The following is a 26,642-nucleotide window of genomic DNA, read 5'->3' on the forward strand; positions in this document are numbered from 1 at the left end:
TAAAACCAATCAGAGCGATCATCATCGTCATCGTGTAAAGCCATATGCTGCGTCCCAATTCGCCTAAGTTACACTACGCCATAAAAGTATGCACTCTTCTTGTGAAGAAAAGGTATTTACTTTTGAATGTGTAGCAAAAAAGTAGGCAAGCTTTGGGACATACTACTTCGTCATCTTTATCATCTGTCGCGTGCATCCTGTCACTTAAACTGCCCTGTCAATCATCTTGTCACAGTTAAAATCCTCTATTAAATCGAATTTAATTTCCTACCGTTTCGGAGAGAAATATAGTAGCATGTTCATCTGCCAGTGGGTCTTTCATGGAGACTGTCCTCATGTGTTTGCAATTTGAATATAATAATGCATTTAAAAGTCGGTGCGCTTCATCAACGGATGTCGCTCAAATGCCTCTGGGCGCAATTGGATAGACCTAAAACCAATCAGAGCGATCGTCATTGTGTAAAGCCCGCCTCAACGTTTCTGATTGGTGCCGCGATTTCGACGGATTAGAAATGGGCTTGAATGGGCTCTTTGCCAGACTACTTGCAGAGCAAATTTTCTGGGTTTTCCCAGGCTAGTGAAAGGGCTTTTACATTTGCCAAATATAGTTGTTTTTTTTTATTATAAAAAAAAACAAGCAAGCCCAGACCAGGTGAGAAAAAGTAACGCAAAAGTAACATAAGGCATTACTTTCCAAAAAAGGGAAAGTAATGCAATATTGTGAAGCATTACTTAACAGTAACTTTCCCCAACACTGCTTATGACTATTAATAATATATTAATAAATGCTTTCTGAAGTAAAATTTTTTCACCGTTTTTTCTTCTTTAAATGTAGCTTTTTTCAGTGTTAAATGTGACATTAGCCAAACAAGAGTCTTTACTCTAGCATTTTAAACTAAAACCGGATTTTTTTTTCATGAGTTTTGGCTGTTCATTTACGCGACCGCAGTGTTTTGGGGGGCCTGATAACGCAAACTTTTGAAAACGATACTGTAATCGTCTCCATGTAAACTACAAAATCGCGAATTCGTGAAAGCGGCGGTGTCATGCGTATGCGTATTCCATGTTCAGTCTATAGACACGTAGTGTTTCTTTACAAAGTGACATCGCCATCTACTGGCCTGGCAGCAGAATACAGCGTTTTTAGTCGTTTTTGCGGATCCGTGTGAACGAGGATCATTTTGACAATATGGTCATCTGTACGCGAAAAATGGAAAGGAAAAATGGTTCCGGTTTTAGTACATCATTTTCGTGTAAATGTACCTCCAATGCACAAATCTCATGTTCATTGCCATTACAGGTACATATAATATATCTGATTTGTTGGTACAATGTGACACTGGATTCCTCAAATATGATTGAAACACTTTTTTATTTTTTATAGTTTTCGCACTATAAATAAGTTCACATATGCTTTTAACAGACTCAACCTCAAAGGCTTTTATTATTATCGTGCCTTGAAATGTCTAATACAATCTCAAGACAGAAGCAGACAACATGCACATGGATGGATGTTCCCCTCACAACACAGACTTCAACATCTGTCTGTAATTACCGACCCACCTATTTCCTGCCTTCACATTCTGAACACATGTAGATCTGTTGTTTTGGGGTTTTGTCTCTTATAATCCACCATCATTAGTCTGATGTTTAACCATTATCGGCTTGTGATGGTTGATGCTAGCTGAACAATGAACTCGGAGCCGGTGAAATACAGAAAGAGGACCTTCAGGATAAAGTCTATATCAAGACTCTGTTCACTTCCATTCTGTAGACTATTTTTCTTTTAAAAACATATTTGTCTGATTTATAGGAAGTTTAAGTTGTGATCTGACAACAGGAGGTAGTTTTAGGATAATAAGTGATATTATGTCATAATTTTGATGAAGAAAAGGAAAATGTGTTAATTGTCCATCAAATGTCATTCTCTCATCAATACATACAATACATACATAAGAGAAGTAGTATTCAGTTTTTTTTCTATAATATATACATATTTACAACTCTTTACATATTATACAATATTTGGAATATCCAATTAAAGATCCTATTAAATACAAACATTTGATATTCTGTTGCCAAAATATTGCACAAATATTTCAGGATGGCCTCGGTAGAACTGTCCGAGAAGACGGCGCTTCTCTTTCAAAGAAAGTTTGGTGTTCTCGTGAATTGTTTTTAGTAATGTCCAAAGCTCGTCTCTGGTGGTTTTCTGAACAGTTTCCGTGTAATCTTTTCCATAGAGACGGCGACAGTATGTTGTTCCTACAAGAGGGAAGATTTGAAATGTATTCTCTTAGCAAATAAAGGATCATGCATTGGCAGTGTTTTACTTGCAAATACAGCTGGCAAACATCTACTACGATTTCTGATTATAGGTATTACCTTGATTAGCAGGTAAATATATATATTTTTTTCCATAAAATAACCAACATGAAAAACTTAGCATAAATACATTTTTCAACATATTTTTCTAGTTTTACCTGTGATGAGATCAGGATCTGTTCCTTTGATGATACTGGCAAATTTATCACTTACGAGGTTGTGCAATGTGACGGGAATCTAGGGCAAAAAGGCAATCAAATTATTAGTACAAATATTTTGAGGGTTCATGCTGTCAGTTTACTTCAGGCACAGACACACAATGATGTTATATTTACGGTGCCTTGCAAAAGTATTCAAACCCCTTCATTTTTTTTCACATTTTATGTTGCTGTTATGTTAAACTACTATAAATTACTTTATTTTCTCATCAATTTACACTCCATACACCATAATGGCAAAGCAAAAAACAGATTTGTGACAAATTAGAAAATTTATTAAAAAGGGAAAACTGAAATAAGTACATTGCATAAGTATTCAAACCCTTAACTCAATATTTAGTTGAATATTTAGTGTTTTTGGGGTATGATGCGACAAGCTTTGCACATCTGCATTTGTCTCTATTTTTGCCATTCTTCTCTTCAGATCCTCTCAAGCTCTGTCAGGTTGGATGGGGACCATCGATGGACATTTTCAGGTTTCTCCACAGATGTTCGATTGGGTTCAAGCCCAGGCTCTGGCTGGGCCACTCAAGGACATTCACAGAGTTGTCCATAAGCTACTCTTATATTATCTTAGCCGTGTGCTCAGGGTCGTTGTCCTGTTGGAAGGTGAACCTTCTGCCCAGTCTGAGGTTCTGAATACTCTGGACTAGGTTTTCATTAAGGCTATCTGTATATTTTGCTGCGTTGAGCTTTCCTTCTACCCTGACGAGTCCCTCAGACCCTGCCGCTGCTCCACCACTCTTTACTGTTAGGATGGTATCGTGCAGGAGATGAGCAGTGGTTTCCTCCAGACATGATGCTTGAAACTGAGGTTCATCAGGCCACAGAAGATTGTTTCTCACAGTCTGAGAGAGTCCTTTAGGTGCTTTTGTTTTATTTATTTTTAAATTCTATGTGGGTTTTTTCATGTCTTGAAAGGCTTGAGTCTGGCCACTCTGCTATAAAGCCCAGATAAGTGGAGTGTTGCAGTGATGTTTGTCCTTCTGTAAATTTCTCCCATCTCCATATATGATCATAGAGCTCAACTAGAGTGACCAGCACTCAAACCAGAGCACTTCTCCATTGATTGCTCAGTTTGGCCAGGAGGACAGAACGAGTCCTGGTTGTTCCAGACTTCTTTCATTAATGATTATGGAGGCTACATGTTTCTGTGAACCTTCAATGCAGCAGAATTTTGTTGGTGGTGTTGTTGTAGTTGTAGTCTTCTCCAGATCAGTGTCTTGACACCATCCTGTCTCTGAGCTCTAAAGGCAGTTCTTTTGACCTCATGGCTTGGTTTTGGCTCGGATATGCATTTTCAGCTGTTAGACCTTTTAATGAGTGCGAGTCATTCCAAATCATACCAATTCAATTGAATTTGCACAGGTTAACTCCAACATCTACAAGCGAAATTGGACGCGGAAATGAAATTCCAAGTGTCCCACAAAAGGGTATATCAATACTTGTGCAATGTAATTATTAGTTTTTTTATTTGTAATAATTTTTTTTTATTAAAATTGTTAAAGAAATTGTTTTGCTTTTCATTATGGTGTATGGAGTGTAGATTGATGTTGGGAAAAAAAGTCATTTAAAGTAGTTTAACATAAGTCTGCAACACAACAAAATGTATAATAAATAAATAAAGGGGTTTGAATACTTTCGCAAGCCACTGTATATGGTATATATAAACTCATTCAAAAGATTTGGGTCTGTAAGATTGTTTAGTGTTATTGAAAGGAGTCTCTTCTGCTCACCAAGGTCGCATTTATTTGATAAAAATACAGTAATACAGTAAAATCAATAATATTGTGAAATATTATTAAAATTTAAAATAGCTATTTTTTATTTATTTTAAAATGTAATTTAGGATGCAAAGCTGGATTTTCAGCATCATTACTCCAGTCTTAAGTGTCACGTGATCCAGCAGAAACCATTCTAATATGATGATTTGCTGCTCAAGAAACATTTCTTATTATCATCAATGTTAAAAACAGTTGTGCTGCTAAATATTTATGGGTAAACCCTGATACATTTTTCCCTTCAATCAATAGAGAGTTCACAAGAACAGCACTTATTTGAAAGAGAAATCTTTCAAAGAATTTCTTACTAACACCAAACTAGTGTTTACTATACCATGTATGACTGGTTGTATTTAGTTAGCCACTGTCTCATACACAGTGCAAATAGTTTGTATTTGGGTTTTAGAGGTCGACTCACCTTGAAGAGGTCGTGGTGGTTGTCCATCATGAAAAGAACCAGAAGATCAACCTTCCCCTTGGCTAGTTTAGTTCCATACACAATGGCATTGGAGAACGCTCTCTTTACTGCCATTCTGTTCTCTATCTACAGAACAAAACAAACAAACAGGCTGGTCAATTGTCTGTACAGATGTAGGAATTGAATTCATGTAGGTGTAAAAAGTGAAAAAAAATTGAAAAGTGACTGTTTAATTCATTGTCTTTTCACAAGCATCGCAACTGCAAATCACTTTAGTTTCCATGTTTTTTAACAATGACACTTTTGTGTGATGTCATCACTGCCATACTGTGCACTGGTCTAATGTAACAGCAAGAATGCTGGATGATCCACATCAATTACAGTACGGGCATTTTTTCTTTTTTAATTTTCCACATCTCCAAACACATTCTGCAACTATGATGATCATCTATATCATTCAGAAAATAAATCAGAGCGCTCATCAACCATAATCATACACCATACTGTACATCATGCAGACTTCATATCCTCTATTATCGGTTTTATAACATAATTGAGTTACATCAGCATAACAGCCTAAGGGTGGGCGATATGACCAAAATCTATATCATCATACGAGTCATTTTATTTCACAATAACGATATATTTCAATATATAGTTAATTTTGCTTTAAATAAGGTTTTTATGATATAATTTTTTTTTTTACTATTGAAATTTCGTAATTCTTGTCACTAATTTCAATATTACAAAAAACCTAATACTAGTCTAAGTAAAGAAAAAAATTATCACGCTTACAAAAGACAAGTAAATAGTCAGTGATAAAATAAGAACAAAGAAACTAATTACAAGTGCAATAGAACAAAGACAAATGAAATAGTCCTACCTGAAAAACTTCAAGCACTAGAAATGAGAAATAGAGAAGTGATTCAGTCAAGAGCTGTGAGAGATTTCCTCTCTTTAGTAGTTTAATGAACAGACAACAGCGGGTTTATTAGGCTGCCGTCACTTCAAGATCAAGTGCACGGATCCAATATACTGTTACACATGCGTTTTGTTTCTCAACTGTCTATGTTCACTTAACACATAAATGACCGTGTTTACGAGGATACTTGCCAAGACGGGCACTTTGACACGCAGGTATGTGCATTTAACCATTCATGCTCAATTACGCTTTATGAACGACAGCTTTATGTCTGCGCGTCTCTTAGACAGAGCTCAGAAACAGTCTCTCAGACAGTGCACGCATTTAACGAAATAAGTTGTCTTTCGCTGCTTACTGTTTCAATGTTTTAAATCACGATGTTTTTAAACCACAGTGCTTAAAAATGCATGCAAACGATAATCTTTCGTGACTGCGCGGCAATGTCATGCAAGCATAACCGCTATAGAGATGATAGTCCAAAGTTTCAACCAGTTGACAGATTTCTACTGGGTAATCGTGTCTACCGGTATATCGCCCACCACTAACACAGTCAGAGTCATGATTTCTTTAATTCTCACTAGACCTCTCCTGATTATTGGTACCTCTTTGTGTAGTTTGATCTCCTGAGGGCCGGCGGCGAGGGCCATGAAGCGCAGTAACCGGCGGAGCTCCTCTCTACTGCGGGAATCCTGCAGTTTCAGACACAGCTGAAGAGACTCCAGCGCCTGCTCCTGCTTCCCGTTCACTGCACACACACACAGAACGATGCAATAATGCAGTGATGAGTAACAGATTTTAAACAACATTCTAACATTCCAGTGGCCAGTTCAAAGAGAAGTGTGCTCAGTTGTATTGAAAGCGTAGTTGTAGGCTACTTCAAACCTTAAAAGTATATAAAAAAAAAAATATATATTAATAAAATGACAGAAACTTAAAGTGTACTTAAAGAAAAAAAAACTTAAGTACACTTTTAAAAAGTGCACTTGTAATAATGTTAAATTAAAAGTTTAACATTAAAGTACATTATTATGTAAAATCATTGTTTCAATAATACTTTGTTTTAAAGAGGTATACTTATTTTGACGTGTTCACTAACAATTTTTTATTTATTTTATTTATAATTAAATATATTATTTTTCATATATATAATATTTTATATATAATATAAATATATAAAATAAAATATATTATAAAAAATATATTTTTTAAATAAAAAATATATTTTATATAAATTAGTGGTGGGCCGTTATCGGCGTTAACGTGCTGCGTTAACGCGAGACTCTTATCGCGCGATAAAAAAAATATCGCCGTTAATCTATTCTCCAAGTTGGGTTGGGAGATGGCTCTATACTACACAAGCTATGATGACGCAATCTACCCGCGGCCGCGAGGTAAACCCGGCTGCAACGCATATTCGTCGTCATCTTAAAGGTATAGCGGAGGATCTTTCCAAATTTTAGATAAGACCCGCCCTCTCCACTTTTTGAAAAGTTTGATTGATTCACCAGAATGATTGACAATTAGGAGGACCAATAGTTTAGACTACCCACCAGGAAGTAAAACATCCTCCGCTATACCTTTAAGTAAACACGGCTGAACGTGAAAGCTGGTGAAAAAGATCGGTGCAACATCCATTATTTGGACTTGGTTCGGGTTTAAGCCATCAGACGAGCAGCAGCAAACTATATACAGAGTGTGTGGGGTAACAGTTCGGTAAGTTAACACACGACTAATCCGTTCGACCACCTCAAATTCAAAACGAAACATGATATCACTGAATACCAGCGTGCGCGTATTATTCCCATTCCAATATATCTTAGTGGTGTAGCACATAATCTCGATTTTAAGAATCGTTGTTGTGTTTCTTTTTAACTGAAAAGACATCAGTTAGACAATATTCTAATTTTAAATTTGGGGTTTCATAAGCTCCAAGCCATAATAAACATTAGACCTACTTAAGTCTTTGCAGCTAGTGTACTTACATTTTATTTATCTGCAAAATTATGTTGTATACTTACAGTTTTGCACAATATATGTTCTCAAAACTACATACACCCTTTAAAAAAACAAACATTTAGCAGTTGTTTAGCATGGGTCTGTGTAATCTGTTCTGAAATGGTTTTATTATAATATACTGTATATCGTTATCGCAAGAGGCTGCAATGTATATCACAATATAGATTTTAGGCCATATCGCCCATCCCTAATTGATAGCCTATAGTAGTTGATAATAACATAGGCCTACCTAATGTTGCCTATGGACCGTAACAGTACAGTAGTAACCTTTTACAGTCTATGAGTAGAACAGCTTTCTCAAGCAGTTTGTGATGCATTTTGGAAACAGGAGATGAGCCCCAGTGCTGCGTTCCAGTCCAAAATTGTCATGCCCTTCACTCGCTAACTTCCCTTCCTCTCGTTCACTCGGATGTACGTCATTGCGAGTGCCCACTACTGGCGGAAACTGCAATGGGCTGAACTGGAACGTCCTAAGCCCTTGATCACTTGGAATCAGCTGTGGAGTTGATTTATTATTTACATTTTTTTCCCTTTAATAATTTGTTTAATGCAGCATCCAAATGTTTATAGGTGTGTTTGGGTTGTTTTAAATTTAAAACATTATAATTAATATATCATAGAGTTGTCTGTGTGGTGGTGATTGGACGAGATATGTGGTGACGTCACAATCGTACTGCATTGTGGGACATATAGGTGCCTGAAGTGTACATTTGAAGCAGACTCGCTCCCTCGGTCAAAATCGAGGGAACGAGGGTCTGTCCATATAAACTTCCCTCGTCCACTTCACGAAGTGGAACGCACTTCAAAATGGCGGCAGGGATTCCCCCAAGGGGAAGTGCTTACGGAAGTTCGCAAGTGCGTGTCTAAAAGTGGACTGGAACGCAGCACTGGTCTAATGCGCCACCTGGCTTGAGAAACCCGTTCTCAAAGACTTACTTTTATAGTCATTATTTGGGTAGCACACATATTCTGAATGTCTTCGGCAGAATTCAAATGAGCCATTTTAATCTAGATTAATCTAGATTAAAAAAATTAATCTATGCCCACCTCTAATATAAATATATATATTATATTTAAATATATAATATTATATATAATATTTTAATATTTACATTTAAATATTTCAAATGTAGTTAATTGCAACTTCATCATCACATAGACCTATATGTAATTAATTACAAATATATTTAAATACATGACATAAACGTTTCAGTAGAAATTACATAAAATTATATTTTAGTCTAACCATTTTAATTATGAAATTACATATAAAGATGTAATTCAGACCTACTTAAGTGGGTCAAAAAAAAGCAATAAAAGCCTAAATTCAATCTGTTCATCATATAAAGTGATCGTGTCTCTTCAGAAAACTTGGACTAAACCGCTCAAATGGATTCGCTTTACAATCTCTTTATGAATAAAAAAAAAAAATTATTTACGGGGTTGGAACGACATGAGGGTGAGTAATTAATGACAGAATTTTCATTTTTGGGTGAACTAACCCTTTAAGTTCATTTAACTACATTAAATATAAATTTTAATTGTAATACATATTAATTTCATTGCAATTAACATGCAATTAAGTGTTTGAAAACATTACATTCAGTTCACACTTAAGTATATTATTTGCATAATAAATACTCTTTTTAATAGTATGCTCTTTTTCACAAGGGCCACTAATAAGCCAAATTTCGCTTAATATAAAAGTCAAGCTAACATATAGTGCACTGATGTCTCACCAAGCAGCTCGGAGACGCCGGAGTGGATGTCAAAGACGTGGTTGCTGAGCAGCGGTGGGTATTCAGACTGGCCGTAGTGCTGGACAAGGACCCCGTAGAGGAGCTGCTTGTACTGGGACGTCTCCTCGGCACACTTGGCCAGCCCTCGGCTCACATCCACCACCAACTGATCCGGGAGAAACTCCAGACAGTCCACAGCTGCTGACAACCAGCTATCGGCTCTGATCAAGAGATGAAGAAGGACAGAAAATGATGGAGAGATCAGATACAGTAGTACACAAATCCAATTGAAAGGCCAGCCAGCCTAACATACAGAAAACTTAAAAGGCTAAGACAGATTAAATGAGAAGATATAGGGCCCTATTTTAACGATCTGAAACGCAAGTATCAAGCGCGAAACGCAAGTAACTTTGTGGGCGAATCTAAAATGGGTTGGTCTGAAGTAGCTTCATTACTCATAGGTGTGGTTTGGGCGTAACGTGAAATAAACCAATCAGAGCGTCATCTCACATTCCCTTTAAGAGCAGGCGCGCTTGTTCCATGGCGGATTGATATTATAACGGCGGATTTGCCAGGCGCGCGCCAGGAGCGGTTCACAGCCGAGGAGACCGACGTTCTCGTCAGGGCCGTAAAACACAGAGAAGTGACACTGTATGGGAGAAATCCACCCAAATTAGCTTCGGTTAAACAGGCGTATAATAATTTGGGTAAATGTGTAAGCTAGATTTATGCCTATTTTTTCACATCTTCATGGACACAACAATGATTTCCCTCATGTGTTAATATTTTTCCTTGTAACAATGTATGGTTTTCTAAAAAATAAGAACTGCTGCTTCTGTGTAGATGAGAGAAGCAAAATGTATGCGCGTTGTACACACGCTACATTGGTTATGGCCAAGCATGCGCTCTTAAAATAGCATCTGAATAACATGCGCAACGCTAGCCTGGGAAAACCCAGACTACTTCCGGCGAATTTTAATTCTCTCTCCAGGATAGTCTGGAGAAGAGCCCATTCAAACTCATTTCTGTGCCGCCGAAATCGCGGCACCAATCAGAAACGTTTGGGGAGGGATTTACATGATGACGACAGCGCAGCGACGCTGAAGGAGATTTCATTACAAAGATGGATGCCGCCGTGGAACATCACTCGTTCGAATCATAGACAGTATATAAACGAATCAGTTATCGCGTCTGTTTTGAGCGATTTAAACTTACCGTTTTCGTTAAAACCGTAGCAAAGAACAACACTCGAAGCATACGTCATCTCCTTCATCGATCTGATTGGTTTTATGACTATCCAATTGCGCCCAGAGGAATTTGAGCTACGTCGGTTGGTGACGCCCCTTTGGAAATGATTTGTCTACATAGCTTCGCCAGACCCTATACTCAGTTTCAACTGAGAAGGGTCTGGTTTTAACCAGGCTAGCACAACGCGCCACTGACTTTAGACTAGGTTTTTGGAATTGTTTTCTAAACCTGCAAAATAGCATGAGGGAACGTTTGCGCCGGAACACGCCTCCTCTTTGCGCTGAACCGCCCCCCGGGAGCGCAAATGCATTTGCTAGTTTACCGATGTGCGTCTGTGGAGGGAAAAGTCCGCTGTGCGCGGGTGCAAAATAGGAATGATACATGCGTCGTGTACAAAGTCAATTGTGCTGGGTGCAAGATAGGGCCCATAGTATTATTTAGTATATAGTTCTATACGATATAATATTATAAAGAGGTTTCATTCATCAAAAAGTGTGTTAGATGAAAAAGGGGGGTTTCTACAATATGTAAAGCTACACAATGTAAATGTTTTAATAAAAAAACAACGAAATGCTATTGAGAGAGTGCAAAAAGAAAAATCATCTTATTTACCCAAATTCATTTTGATTAACCTGCAATAATGATTTACATTTTTTGAGCTGTCGGCATGGGTTTCGCGGGAAACTGCATACATACGTAATTTGCCTGTGCATTTCAAAGTACCCCCCTGACTATAATTGTAATTCTTTAAAATCAATAAAAAATAAAAAAGGAGCTAATTTTTACACGCATTTACACCTACCCTACATGTATTCACAATCATCTTTGATGTAATTACCTTGTGTTAAATGTTCAAATTAGTTATATAAATTTAGTTATAAAAAGAATGATGTTGTTATTCACTTAATGCAATTAAGTGAAAGAAATTACGTTCAATTTTTTTTATTATGCATTATAAAGTAAGCTGTACATATATAAACCTTTTATTATTTGTCCTTCCGCTCTGATAACATGTCCTTTACGTATGTTTTTGGACATCCTGTTTTTGAGGAGGAGAAAAGGGTGTTGTTTTACACAACCATTGAGGAATTTTAACAAAAGTATGTTACAAACTTTACATGAAGACCCTAAAGAATCATACCAACTTGTGGAAAATGGCCATCCGATGACCCCTTTAAATACTTTATATTTCCTGAGTCTACTAAACATGTCTGATTCATCATTGAGGTTATAGTCTGGGATTATAATTTTTAAACTGAACACTTTTGCAATGTGGTGTAGCAAACACAACTCATGTTTCCTTCTTTGTTTTGTCATTTAACGCAACACTAAAACACCCCAGAAGAAAAAGGATAGAAGGAGAGAAACAAAAAGAGATGGAAATAATCGTCATACTGAGCCTCGCTGAAGGCCTTGAGGATCTCGCGGTCCAGATAGCTGCTGGTGTAGAGCAGGTCTGGGTCGCTGTCCATGCTGTGGAGAGGTGGACGAGGGCTCTCCTGACCCTCCAACAGGCTCTCCAGAAGAGGCAGCTCGATCAACTGCAGGAGCCGGAGAACCGTCTGCTGCCGCCATATCTCATCCATCACTGACAGACAGTCACCACACACAGAAGCTTTAATACTTGCCATAACTTCCTTTCATTTAATGTTAAAAATTACTAGTATGAATATAGTGATTTGTGATGTTTACACACAAAAATGTCAAATTATATGTCAAACTGTCAAAAAAATATCAGAGCTCAAATTGTGTTTATGACGTTAAGAAGACCTACACTCCTGTGATAAGCCCAGGTTCATCTTCTGCGGTGTGCTGGTGGTGTTCATGTTCAGATTTCCTAAAACTTCCTCCAGAGATTTATCCGTTTTGACAGGAGAGTTGTTTGAATTCTCAGAATCCTCTTTCCTGAAGAAAACATCAGGAAATAAACTGAATATTATAAATTGTCTGAAATTGTTTACAGTTCACGAAGAACTAAACTGAACAAGTTTCAAGCATTCTTGTGGGAAATCACTGAAATCTGAACTTTCCTTCTATATAGTGACAAAAGAAGTGTCTGGATTCACAGTGCTCATTAAGAGTAGGCAAAAAGTACCCGGATGAACTACTACTTCCAGTGAGATTCTGAAGTGTTCAAAATAGGTACATACTCAAGAGAGCATGCGATTTCGGACGCAGCCTATATGGGCTGTAGACTTCAGAGGGGTTACCAGGATGCCATGTTTGGGGGGGCATTTGGCTCGTTTGGGGGGGCAACAAAAACAATTGACAAATCGGCGCAAAATGAAGCTATACTACACACAATCTGTTTTAGTGCAGATCTTTTTCTAAGCCAGGAACCCAGAGATAGGCACAGGACCCCTATTAGACTATAGGGCTATCACATAAAAGTTAGTTAAACCAGGTCATTAATATTATGATGATGATATTATTGACAGATTCATATAAATCAGCTTTATTGCTTGTGAGAAGACGTGCTACACGAGTAGGCTACCGAGAGGGACGAGAGAGTTTTTTAAACGAATCTGAAGTCACTTTTGTATAGACAAGAGGTAAATTAATTTGTTTCTTCTTCTAAGCTGTCCCAGACGTAGGTGCTACTTTTAGGGCTAAAATGCTTCGTGAATAACTTTTAGTAAAACACATTAGGAGTCTAAAGTTATGAGTGACACGCCCATTATTTTTAGGAGTTTTTCTTAAATTCGCCAGTTAGGAGCTACTTGTAGCCTCTTATAAGATTCTTTGTGAATGCGGCCCCAGGTAAAGAAGTTTGATATGCTCATTTGAACAGGATGAGAACAGTATTTGAATGTTATTCTCTTGTTGTAAGCTGCTTTGGATAAGTGTCTGCTAAATGAATAAATGTAAATGTAAAGAGTAGGCCTATAGATAAAAGGAAACATAACATATTAGGCTACAGGGGGTCAGGAGACCTAGTGAGTTGAAATAAAAAACTATAAGAATTGGAATTATGATATGATTAGCAGAGGCAACATAACTTTTTTTTGTTTTATATTCTATTTTATTATTATTATTATTTTACCCTTTTTGTGAATAATTGTAGTACTTATTCATGGCTTTCATCAGGTCCCTTTCCACAGGTGTATTAATCAAGCACAATGCAGTCTGCATTCATAATCTAGGTGCTTGATTTTATACACCTGTGGAAAGGGACCTGATAAAACCCATGAATAGAAACAGAATGCAGTCCATGCATGCTAGGTAAACATCGAAACATCAAGACAAATGTATACCACAAAACATGTTGACAATGGGAGAGCTATAGAGCAGTAGCCTGTAGTTCAATACAGTCATCAGTTTTTTAATGAACGTTCTGGTTATGAGCCTTGATCTGAAGGAGAACACAAGACATCACCTAGCGAAAAAATAGCGAACATTTTTCTTTTCTAATTTATCCTCAGATGGACAGATCATTTCTCAGGGGAAGCACTGCCTCCACCAGTCCTCCCCATAGACACGCCCCTATAGGCCATGATTCACTGGGATGATCACATTTCAAAGACCTTTCTAGAAAACAATTCAGAGAAATACACAGCATTCTGTAAGATCTCTAGGTTTTCCTGTGAAAAAGAAACAAAACTAATGACAAGTAAATGATTAGTTTTGCAAGGTTCTAAAACACTTCTATCTTAGTAGGTGATCTACTATACGTGGAAACACGATGCACTTTCCTATTGTTTTTCATTACATTTTGTTATCTGTCACATATTTTCAGATATTGCTTCAAACGTATTTTTTAACGGACAAGTTCGGTATTTTACACTCAAAGCCCTGTTTACAGATCGTTTCTGATGAAATAGAACGGTTAAGATTAAAATTTTGGACACATGCTGCTGTCCCGAGAATTTTAGGTTTCTTTACATATATATATATATATGTGTACATTTACATTTAGTCGTTTAGCAGATGCCTTTGTCCAAAGCGACTTATAAATGAGGACTAAATGAAGTGAGTCATCGTGAGGAGGCAAAAACTTTGTCAAAATACAAAGTTCAGGCATTGTTCAGAGTAGCATAAGCCAGACAAGGGAGGATTAAAGGAAAAGGAAAGAATTATTATTATTATTATTTATGACTTTTCAGTTGTCAGGGATTCTGGATGAGGGTGGGGGATCATTCCACCAGCATGGAACCGTGAATGAGAAGGTTCTGGAGAGTGATTTTGTGGCTCTCTGTGATGGAAACACGAGCCGTCGCTCGTTGACCGATCGTAGGCTTCTGGTAGGGATGTAGACTCGTAGGAGTCTATATATAGTCTAAATATATATATATATATATTTATTTATTTTGTTTTGGAATCAGAATTACAACAATGTTAATTTTGTCGTAATCTTGGGTTGGGCCGGATCTGGGCCGACACTATGTTGCTGTCTGGGACAAATTCGATTGACTTCGAAGTGTGTTGTCATCATTTTCCCACCCCCGTATCGTTCTAAACCTGTTCGACTTTCTTTCTTCTGTGTAACATAAAAAGAAGATATTTTTAAGAATGTAGAATTTGAAGAATTGACTTTAAATGACCATCTTATATTACACAGAAGAAAGAAAGTCATACAGGTTTGGAATAACATGAGGGTGAGAAAATAAACACAGAATTCTCAGAACAGAAGCACAAATCTGCAAATTTCCTCATTGGGACATTTCTGACTATATGCAGAAGTAGTTACCAGTAGTTGTACCAGTTACATCTGGTACACGTGGATTCAATGCGCGTACCAGATGTGAGCCGGATCTGGGCCGACACTATGTTGCTGTCTGGGCAGAGAGGTGATATGACCTGGGAAAGCAGTGTTGTGAGACACCTACCTTTTGTAGGGTGGGCTGTAAGTGTTCCTCTGTATGCTGTCAATGTTCTCTGAGCTTGATGTGCTGGGAGTCGGCCTGTTTAGAAACCTGTATAGACTACAGCTGCTGTCCTCAAACTTCGCTTGCCTCTTTTCTTTCCCGAACACTTTAGTGTCCACCGCTTCAAAGACCCTGGCCTCCATGAGGGCCTGGCAGAGGCGAACCGCTTTGGAACGGGGCACTTCGGCATCCCCACAGACTTTGCTCTGAATGATGTGAGCCAGGACCACGTCCACGGCCTCGGACCCCAGAAAGCAGTCATGGTAGATTTTCAGATTGTGGCGTCTCCTCTTCACCTCCACCTGCGTCTGAAGGTTGTTGATGATGTTAGTCCAGATGTACGTGGCTCGGAATGGCTTCCCAGCCATTCCCGTGTCTGTCGAGAGATGGACTGGATGAGAAACGGCAGAGATATTCCAGAACAATGATCTCAAACTCCATTCCTGGATTTCTGATTTTCCACACATTAAATAAGTCAAACTTTAGACTGAAAGGACACACATTTTGGAACATTTATTAGATTTAAGGTCCGTTTACACCAAGAACGATAACTATAACAAAAACTATATTAGCCTCAACACCAGCGGACGATAACGATAACGTCATCTGCCTCTTTAAAGAGAATAGATTCTGATTGGCTGTCAATGTTTTTATCATTCATTAGCAGAAAAAAAACATAATTCTGAAAGTGATTCCAACTATATTGTTCCTCTGTCATATTTGTGGTGTGGACTTACCTATTCTCATCGAATTAGGATAATTATTAAACTTTATAGTTATCATTATCTTTACAGTTTTCATCCTTGGTCGTACTTAAAACGGTTCCATGATGCTTTAGATTGATTGGAAGTTACTTTACTTCATATAACATCATGTATCACGGTGGACACAAACTAGACATTATATGCCAATATTGGCATATGCCAAAGTTTTGCACTTTAATGCGGTTTAAAATCAATTATAACAATAAATTACGCAAACACTTTGGCACTGTCTGTTAAAACTGGAATAAGTCTAAGGAAGCTTCTTCAGACTTTTGAAACTGGACCAAGAGGTTTCAGTTTACCCATATTTAAATCCGCCACTTTATCATTTTAATCAACGTGACGGTTGCAGAACATTAAGTTTCCCATATTTTTTTTTCTCACGGGTGTAATGCTGGACTAAAGTGAAAGCTTTTACAGATCCTTCTTCCAACACAAAGAGCATCTGCTGCCAAGATCAATACCTCACTAGCCTTATAAATGACACCGGGGAGGTTGATCATTTCTCGCTAGGAGTGTTTCCTGCAGAATTTTATGTTCAGCCCTGAGGTAATGATGAAGGTCTAAATTACCCATTAGGGATCAGGATATTTACTAGGGGTGGGTAGAAACCTCCAGGACAACTGTTGTGATTACATAGAGATTCCCCTCACACACACACACACACACACACACACACACACACACACACACACACACACACACACACACACACACACACACACACACACCTAGTCTCAATGAAGGCTCAAGTGAACAACAGCTGGCTGCAATATAAAAGATTCTCTCTAGACACCGCAGTGAAGAGTTTTCCCGGGAAGTCTGGGATGCAGCAAACAGCAACTATTGTGTGAATATAGTCCTTGTTTGCCCTTGTGAAAAACAAGCATCTTTTTGAAGAGCCCGGAAACAATAAAAGAATATGCATTGCAAGAAATCTTTTGGACACTTTATTCCAGGACTTAAGTACGTCATCTTTATTTATAATTTTATAATTACTTTTATTGTCTTTGGTGAAAATGTACTGCAAAATGTGCTGACAAGCATTTATGGTAAACTAAAATATACTTTAATGTGATTTCTATTGAAACTCATCAAGTTAAATATAGTACTGAACACACTACCGTTAAAATTATAACTAAATCCTTTACATGTGCTTTAGTATGTTAGTCAACACACTTTTTGAAAGCATGACAAAAGATTATTAAAACATGATTTAAAATGTACTTCAATGTAAAACTTTTGTTTTCTTTTATTCTCTATAAGTACACTTAGGTGTCCTTTTACTTCATTAATTTATATGTTCTACAAGTAAAGTTTTTAAGATTTTAAGTATACTACAGATGGACATTCAATTCGACTAAGCGCATTTCTTTTTCACAAGGGTGAGCATCACAGTTTTTATGCTTAACAAGCAAATGTACAAATCTGGTCAAGCAATAGGCCTATTAATCAAGTCAGAAACTTGATAACGAATTCAGTTTCTCCCCATTAGCTAGATTTGACTAAAATCATCAGATGCGTCAATAACGCATAATCCCTCCATCTGATAAACTAGTTGATACGGTCACTTCCTTGTTATGTTCATTTGCATGTAGGCTTTATTTCATTTGCATGCCGCTAGTTTAACAGCTGTTATAGTACCTGCTGAGATTTTGATGTTGTTAACCATTTGAAATTATTTATTCCAGTTGCACTTTATTTTAAAATACGAGCACTTACGTGTACTTACAAATACTAGTTAATATAAGGTAACTACATGGGTTAAGGTTCGGTTTAGGTTCAGGGTTAGTACCTAGTTATTACCAAGTTATTGTAACAACTACAATAAGTACATAGTATGTACATGGGGAACAGGACTGTAAAATAAAGTACCTTTATTCCTTGTAAATGTCAATAACCCTTACAAAAACCACTATGGTTATACAGTATGGAAAGTTGGTTCATAACACAATGTCATGGTACTCCAAAGTACTTCAAAGAACAGCAGAGTATTACCATGGTATGTCCACAATGACCACTCTAACATGCTCAAACATCATGATACCTTTTTTGTTGATTTGTTAGAGTGCATGAATAATAGCAGTATTTCAGTATCATAACGCTTCACATTAGACTCCGAGATCTGCACAACATGCATTAGGGGACATTATGAGAAGAGTCGCCATGGTGTTTGTCCCCATGGATGGACAGAAGGCATCTGATGGGATTTCACTCCTCTCCTGATGGACAGCACACGTTGCTGTGTTTGCCCAACACTCAGATAAATAATCCCAGAGGGAGAACACCTAATAACTGCACATCTACACTAGGCTATTGTTATGACACAAAACAGGTTGATAACAAACACAAACACAAACTCTACTAAGTGTATAAGAGCTCTAATAGTTTGTCAAGCACAGACAAGCCAAACGGGTTTGCCCTCCGGCTACTGTAAATGCACACAATTAAAGGAAAACATTTGCCAGCTACACCTCTTTAAAATGAATATGACTACCTAGGCTATTTAAAGTACCTAAATTCACTTTAGCATTTAAATGTAATACGTCGGAAAATCAGTTGAACCATTAGGCTACACACAATTACAAAACTATTTTTAAACGCAAAGAAAAAGAAAAAAAGCATACAATTTCAGATATAAAATGCAACCATATGCATTCTATTTTTAATATTAACTTTGGAATTTAGTTTTAGAAAATGTATAAAAGTTTTAGTTTTAAAACTAAATAGCCGATTTACAGCATTCAAATTGCAAATACACAAACCACAATATAACTTAAATAAAACCAGCCAGTTGTACCACGCAGAAACCCACCTGGAGGTCTGTGCATGTGACGTCTGAAGTTCAGGTTAAAGCTGGATGTCTCGAGTCGTTGCTGTATTTATGTAAAGCATATCCTTTTAGTCTCGCGCTGTAAATAATGTTCACACTCGCGCGCTCTGAACTCATCTACGCTCACACACACACGAGCCAGCGGCAGCAGCCCGCGCGCGCTCTCACACACACCCTCCTCGTGACGTCATGAGGGCAGTCGACAGATCATTAGCATTATAATGATTTCATTTACACTATAGCAGTCGCCGAAACTTGCAAATGATAAACAAGCACCACTAAATGTAGCCCTAAATAATGCGGTTATAAAGACAAAGGGAACGTATTTGAGCTTTTTACAGTGTTTTACGACATTTCAATAGAAACTAGTTACAACAATAGACTACATTTGGCGTTCCAGTACTGTAAAACTGTGGTATAAGTTACCTTTGAGAAAATGAAGTATGCTAATTTTATTGAATGTGCACTTTGGTGTTGTGTTTAAAATAAGTAGCCTACACGTAGGCCTATATAATATGGAAGCATATGTGTAGTAATATTCAATTTGAAATAGAATATGCAAAATGACAATGCAATATGTAAAATGGCAATGCATTTAAATGTATTTAAATTGACATTTTCCATTACTTTTATGCAATGTTTGGTGCAAAATGAAAATTCTATATATAATTTATATTTGCCATTTCATACACTAGTTTTAATATGTAAAATTAAAATGACGTATTAAAATGGCGGAATACCAGAATACTTACAAATAACTACAAATATATTTAAATACAAGTTTCAATAGAAACACTTAATTAGTACACTTAATAAGCCTATACATTTTAAGTATATTACATTTCCATCAAATAAGTGTCCAACAACGTTACATTCAGTTCGCAACAGTATACGATTACACTTTTATTTTGAGGTGTCGTTGTTACAGTGTAATTATACATTTATTACTGAGTAATATTGATTAACAACATGTATAGGGTTAGGGTTAGGGTTAGAAATAGGGTTTGGTTTGGGATTAGTTGGATGTAATTATGCACAGTTTACTGTTATTACTATAGTAAGTTGGCTACATGTGTAACAGGGACTGTAAAATAAAGTGTTACTGTATATTCTTTTAAAAGTATATTTCCTTAATAAGTACTCTTTTAATATGCTGAAGTGTTTGTTGGTTTTTTCAAAAGGGAATGAGCATGACTGTCACAAAATTGTTTGAATGAGATCTTATATTTGTTTATTATGATTAACGGCCATGGCCTGGAATCCTTGAAAATTGATTAGTTTTTTTTGTTTTTAAAAACGTATCTTATCAAGACCTTATTAAAACTTGATTCATTTCAGCCTCTCAGTCTCAACTGGTTGAACAGAAAGAATTCTGATAATGCCTGAGAATTCTCTCTCTGTGTGTGTGTGTGTGTGTGTGTGTGTGTTTTTAAATGAAATGAAATTCTTAGAAAACTCCACTCAAAACACTGAAATCTACCAAAGGGTTTCAAGTTCAAGGAATTTATCCAGGATTTAAGGATTACTTGGAAATGTTAACAGACTGTGGCTAATAAGGTTTGAGAAAGCTGTGGCTTAATATGCAAATATCATATTTAATGCACCATTGCATACAGCGACCTCTACTTATGATAATAAGTAGGTAAACTCGGGTCAAGCCGTTTTTGATAATATGCATTTGCATGTCCTATTCTTCACCCGCCGATGTAAATCATTGCCCATGACATCCCCATAAAACCTTCAAACTGAAGTTATGCAGGACAGCTCATGAAACTCTGATTGGAATAATGCAAATAAAGCTGAATCCAACACGAACGAGAATTCAGTAACAACAATTTGAGAACAGTATGAGGTTATTGAGCATGCATATTATACTGTAAGGTCATAAAACATGTCATGAGAACTTGTCATTTTTGTAAAAACATTCAAACTAAGAGATTAGGAAGTATTGAGTTTTTACAAACGCTCATCAACAATATCTCAACCAGACTTTAGTCCTCGGCATCAAAGGAAGAGTCGGATTAGACTGTCTGTATTATCAGTATGTGAGTGTAAAGAAACCGGTTAGACAGGGGGAGGGATGGGATCTATTTAAAAAGTCCCTCTTCCTTGGTCATCTTCTCATTATGCTTTGTTACAGATTCCAGGCCAGAGGATTGTAAGACAGAATTTGCCTCTCAATGCTAACTTTCACACTCTTCAGGGGGTCTCATTCACTCCTTTTTCCCAAGTCATTAGTCCTTTTACTGTGCCTCTCGGCCATGAAGCACTGTTGCATTCCAGTACACACAACAAACAACTCTGATTCAAGCCGTAAATGCCAGTCAAACATCCACAATGTAAATCTTCCATATATCTCCATGAGTCAACTAACTATAAGCTTCATATTTTGTAATTAACTGGCCCATAAAATCTTTTATAAAGACATACATAAACAGTTTTCCTAATTTTACAGAAAGCTATGGTAGTACAAGAAGATATAAGAAGGTGGTTGGGAGAGTTTAGGAAAGTTGACTTACCTGGTCAGGACAAACAATGAAAAGTATCCAAAGTTAAGCTCATGCGAAATATAATATATTAAATATCTATAAAAAGAAAACAAGTTCTTCGTAAAAACGGCGCTTCCAACCACCAAAAAAAACACACACACATGTGTCACCAGAACTGGTTCTGTCACTTGTGCGTCCTACTCGTGTGTGTGTGGTGATGTTGCTGTGTAAACCTGTGTCGCAAGCTAAAGCATTTTCTCTCTCCTTTGATTACTCACAGCCCTACAGCTCAGGGTTAAATCATGCTGAAGAACCTGTTGGCAAGGTCACTGTACCTGGCTGTTGTTCCGGTTTTCTTATCAAGCATCCGGAGTCACCTTCCCTTCCTATAAACTGCCCATCTGAGCCCTGTATGTAGGGTGGTTTATCACCTGACTTTATGGGAACACATGTGATTTGATAAGCCATGCAGTGGTAATTAATGATGACCAGGGTGTTATATTTTTTGTCAGGTTTATTGGTCTGGTCATGTCTGACACATCACAGCCCAGGAATGGAATGTCTTCTGGAATGTCCAGGTCACATTCCCCCTAAAATCTAAAGAATTTAAAAAGAAAATGGCACTTGACTATTGACTCTCTTTGGGACAAAACCAAGATTGTTTTGTTTTGACAATTTTCTCTCTCTCTCTCTCTCTCTCTCTCTCTCTCTCTCTCTCTCTCTCTCTCTATCTATCTATCTATCTATCTATCTATCTATCTATCTATCTACCTATCTATCTATCTATCTAGATAGATAGATAGAGCAGAGAAGATCTATCTCTATAGATAGATAGATAGATGACAACTATCTAACGTTCATGGCCTAGTGTTAAATACAGCTGGCTTGGTCAAATATTATCTTGTTAAAATGAAACCATTTACGCTGCATTTTGAAGTTCCTGTCAAAGTATCTCCAGATTCGCAAGTATCTCCAGGACGGAGGGTTAGCGGGTGGATTGTATCAATTGCCCATCAACTGTCCCCATAAACAAATTCCAGTCTCAGTGAAACCAGAACATTGCGTGGACCAGCGTCAAAGAGTCCTCTCAGATCTGCTCCCACACAAGCCCAAAACCGTGTTCCTATCAATATTCATGTGTCTCAGCATTTGGGACTGGACAAACATCCAGTTCTCCAAGCAACATGCAGGCTGGAATCTACCAACGCCCCTCACTACTTGAACTATACAGTGGCTCCCTTCATGACGGGCCATTTGTAGACATTGAAGCCTTTGTTTTCAGCCATAGAGATGTTCGAGTTTGCAGCATTGTGGCTCGCAACAATCATATTTTATTCAACAGTCCACTGACCCAGCCGGACTGAAGTCGCACTGTCTCAGTCACATGACTGAATATTTTTTCCATGAGACAACTGGAGAACAGCAAGGATATGCGTATAGGAAATTTCTTAGGGATTCTGATTGTATTCCTGAAGGGCACATGCAAGCACTCTCAAAAGAAATTCATGAGACCTATTACCGCAACAAAGATTCTAATTAACTGATTTAATTAATTTGCCCCATTATGCTTTTTTGAATACTACCTTTCATGCAGTGTGTAATATAGCTGTTTGGGAATGTAAAAGGTCTGCAAAGGTTTAAAGATCAAAGTGTACAACAAATAAAGTTATTGTCTCCTAAAGGAAAGAATCGTTTCTGAACTGCTGAAATGAGTCATCAGTAATTCCACACTCGCTTCCTGTTTCATACGTATGCCTTTCATACCCAATCACAACAGACTGGGCCATCTGACCAATCAGAGCAGAGCAGACCAATCCCAACAGACTGAGCTGTCTGACCAATCAGAGCAGAGTAGACCAATCACAGCAGACTGGGCCATCTGACCAATCAGAGCAGAGTAGACCAACCACAACAGACTGGGTCATCTGACCAATCAGAGCAGACCAATCACAACAGAATGGGCCATCTGACCAATCAGAGCAGAGCAGACCAATCACAACAGAATGGGCCATCTGACCAATCAGAGCAGAGTAGACCAATCACAACAGACTGGGTCATCTGACCAATCAGAGCAGAGTAGACCAATCACAACAGACTGGGCCATCTGACCAATCAGAGCAGAGCAGACCAATCCCAACAGACTGAGCTGTCTGACCAATCAGAGTAGAGTAGACCAATCACAGCAGACTGGACCATCTGACCAATCAGAGCAGAGTAGACCAATCACAACAGACTGGGCCATCTGACCAATCAGAGCAGAGTAGACCAATCACAGCAGACTGGACCATCTGACCAATCAGAGCAGAGTAGACCAATCACAGCAGACTGGACCATCTGACCAATCAGAGCAGAGTAGACCAATCACAACAGACTGGGCCATCTGACCAATCAGAGCAGAGTAGACCAATCACAGCAGACTGGACCATCTGACCAATCAGAGCAGAGTAGACCAATCACAGCAGACTGAGCCATCTGACCAATCAGAGCAGAGTAGACCAATCACAGCAGACTGGACCATCTGACCAATCAGAGCAGAGTAGACCAATCACAGCAGACTGAGCCATCTGACCAATCAGAGCAGAGTAGACCAATCACAGCAGACTGAGCCATCTGACCAATCAGAGCAGAGTAGACCAATCACAGCAGACTGGGCCATCTGACCAATCAGAGCAGAGTAGACCAATCACAGCAGACTGGACCATCTGACCAATCAGAGCAGAGTAGACCAATCACAGCAGACTGAGCCATCTGACCAATCAGAGCAGAGTAGACCAATCACAGCAGACTGGACCATCTGACCAATCAGAGCAGAGTAGACCAATCACAACAGACTGGGCCATCTGACCAATCAGAGCAGAGTAGACCAATCACAGCAGACTGGACCATCTGACCAATCAGAGCAGAGTAGACCAATCACAGCAGACTGAGCCATCTGACCAATCAGAGCAGAGCAGACCAATCACAACAGACTGGGCCATCTGAGCAATCAGAGCAGAGTAGACCAATCACAGCAGACTGGGCCATCTGACCAATCAGAGCAGAGCAGACCAATCACAACAGACTGGGCCATCTGACCAATCAGAGCAGAGTAGACCAATCACAGCAGACTGGACCATCTGACCAATCAGAGCAGAGTAGACCAATCACAGCAGACTGAGCCATCTGACCAATCAGAGCAGAGCAGACCAATCACAACAGACTGGGCCATCTGAGCAGAGTATGCTTTTGGAAAGGAAGGATTTGGAGAGACTGAATCCTCGAACAAACCGTTTTCAGACCCTTTGACAAATTAGGTGATGTACTATGCATGTTATGAGAAAATTAAAGTTTTTATTTAATTTTTTGCTCTTGGATGCATCTAAACCTATTTAGCATACACATGTAAACAACAAGATATTATTTGTCACTGGCATTAGTGTAATCATTGTTAATGTGATCGGTGTAAAACTTCATGTAGCCACAAACAGCCTCACCACAATCTCTACACTGTAAAGAATATTGTTGGTTTAACTTAAAAAAGTAAATACTCTTCAGCACAATGGTAAAAACAAAAAAATGTATATAACAGTTAAATGTCAGTCATAACAAATTTAAACACTAGCAGGTATTTTTCCTTTACTAAAAAAACATAAAATATCATAAAAATATCACTCAATTAAAAAAATAAATAATTCTCCTTATCCACTGTTCAATTTCCAAATCCAAATCCTTTTTTAAAGTCATCAAGACAATTTTATTGTTACTACAACTTTTCCCCCCTAACCCTAACCCAGATTAATGATCAACACTGATGTAATTATCAACATTATGTCAACAGAACTCGTCAAAATAGTGTTTGAAACTTAAACGTTTTAAAGTGCCCCATTATGCAATTTTAAAGGTTCCTAATTTTGTTTTGGACGTCTTCTAAATACATTTAGAATGTGCTATATCTGCTGTTAACTTGATCTAAAATAGATAAGATTAATTGGTTCCACTCCATTATGTTGAAATTTTGTTTTCTAATAATACATCAATCACATCAATGAAAACTACTGCAGATTGTATAAGTGCTTCTTGTTTTGGTTGCTCTAAGTTCACAGACAATGCACTTCACAATTCCTCTAGTGAATTTGTGTGAAGACAGGCTAAAGATTAACCAGCCTCTCCCAGTGGAAGTATGCGAGTACGCCGAGTGATAAATCACCCCGATCCACAGGTCACATCACACTGTCCACTTACAAATCTGCAGCATCACTGCTTTGCTCTGCAGAAAGAGGAACAAGGACAACAGACAAGACAAAAAAATACATATCAGGGAATATAACTTCCTGTTTGAGGCTCATGTGGTATAGATACACTTTCACTGCCTCTGCCTTACTGTTCAACACATTCAACACATTGCTTAATGTATTTGGCAACTTAAGGTCATTGTGCAAGTTAGTCCTTGTATTTTGATTTATGATAATGAAGCGGCGTAATATGATTTTACAATGTTTTTCTTTTTTTGGTCCCGTTATCTAACATACACCGTCAGACTTTGTTTTGCCTGCGTCAAGAGCTCCTGTGACGGCGTTTCACTAACACTGATAGCGGTGCACTGATAGCAGGAAAATCTGAAGTGGACTCAAATGTAGACAAAACACAAAGCTTAGTGGTCATAAAAGCACGCAAAGTTGAAGGGATAGTTCATCCAAAAATTTAAATTCTGTCATTTACTCACACTTATGACATTCCAAACTTGTATGATTTTCTTTCTTCTGTGGAAAACAAAAGATATGTTGAAGGATGTTGGTAACCAAACCACATTTGTTATCATTTACTTGGTAATTGTATGGACAAAAACACTGAGCCATTTCACAAAATATCTTCTTCCACACACAGCAAACAAAAAGTCATATAGGTTTGGAATGACATAATAGATGATGAATGACAGGATATTGACATTTCTCATCTCATGTTATAATTTATAAGCCTTCATATGTATGCCTGTCACATATATATACAGTGTTGGGGAAAGTGACTATAAAAAATAATGTGTTACA

The 26,642-nt window shown here is 37.8% G+C and overlaps 1 protein-coding gene across 2 annotated transcripts; it reads right to left on the reverse strand.

Moving 5' to 3' along the window:
* Positions 1–1,353: 1,353 nt before the first annotated feature.
* On the reverse strand, positions 1,354–21,878 carry depdc7a (DEP domain containing 7, paralog a). Of its 2 annotated transcripts, none has more exons than XM_082182225.1 (9): positions 21,649–21,878; positions 15,494–15,908; positions 12,442–12,572; positions 12,063–12,255; positions 9,420–9,640; positions 6,267–6,409; positions 4,743–4,868; positions 2,484–2,562; positions 1,354–2,265 (listed from the first exon to the last, which is right to left on the reverse strand). In XM_082182225.1, the coding sequence occupies exons 2-9, from the start codon at positions 15,898–15,900 to the stop codon at positions 2,051–2,053; spliced, it is 1,515 nt and encodes a 504-aa protein (XP_082038351.1). In that variant the 5' UTR covers positions 15,901–15,908; positions 21,649–21,878; the 3' UTR covers positions 1,354–2,050. The 2 variants fall into 2 exon arrangements, with proteins under 2 accessions (XP_082038351.1, XP_082038350.1); XM_082182224.1 differs by lacking the exon at positions 21,649–21,878 and adding an exon at positions 19,112–19,446.
* Between the last annotated feature and the right edge of the window lie 4,764 nt (positions 21,879–26,642).

This window comes from Leuciscus leuciscus (genome assembly GCF_965113295.1).
Source record: "Leuciscus leuciscus genome assembly, chromosome: 10".
NCBI classification, from domain to species: Eukaryota; Metazoa; Chordata; class Actinopteri; order Cypriniformes; family Leuciscidae; genus Leuciscus; species Leuciscus leuciscus.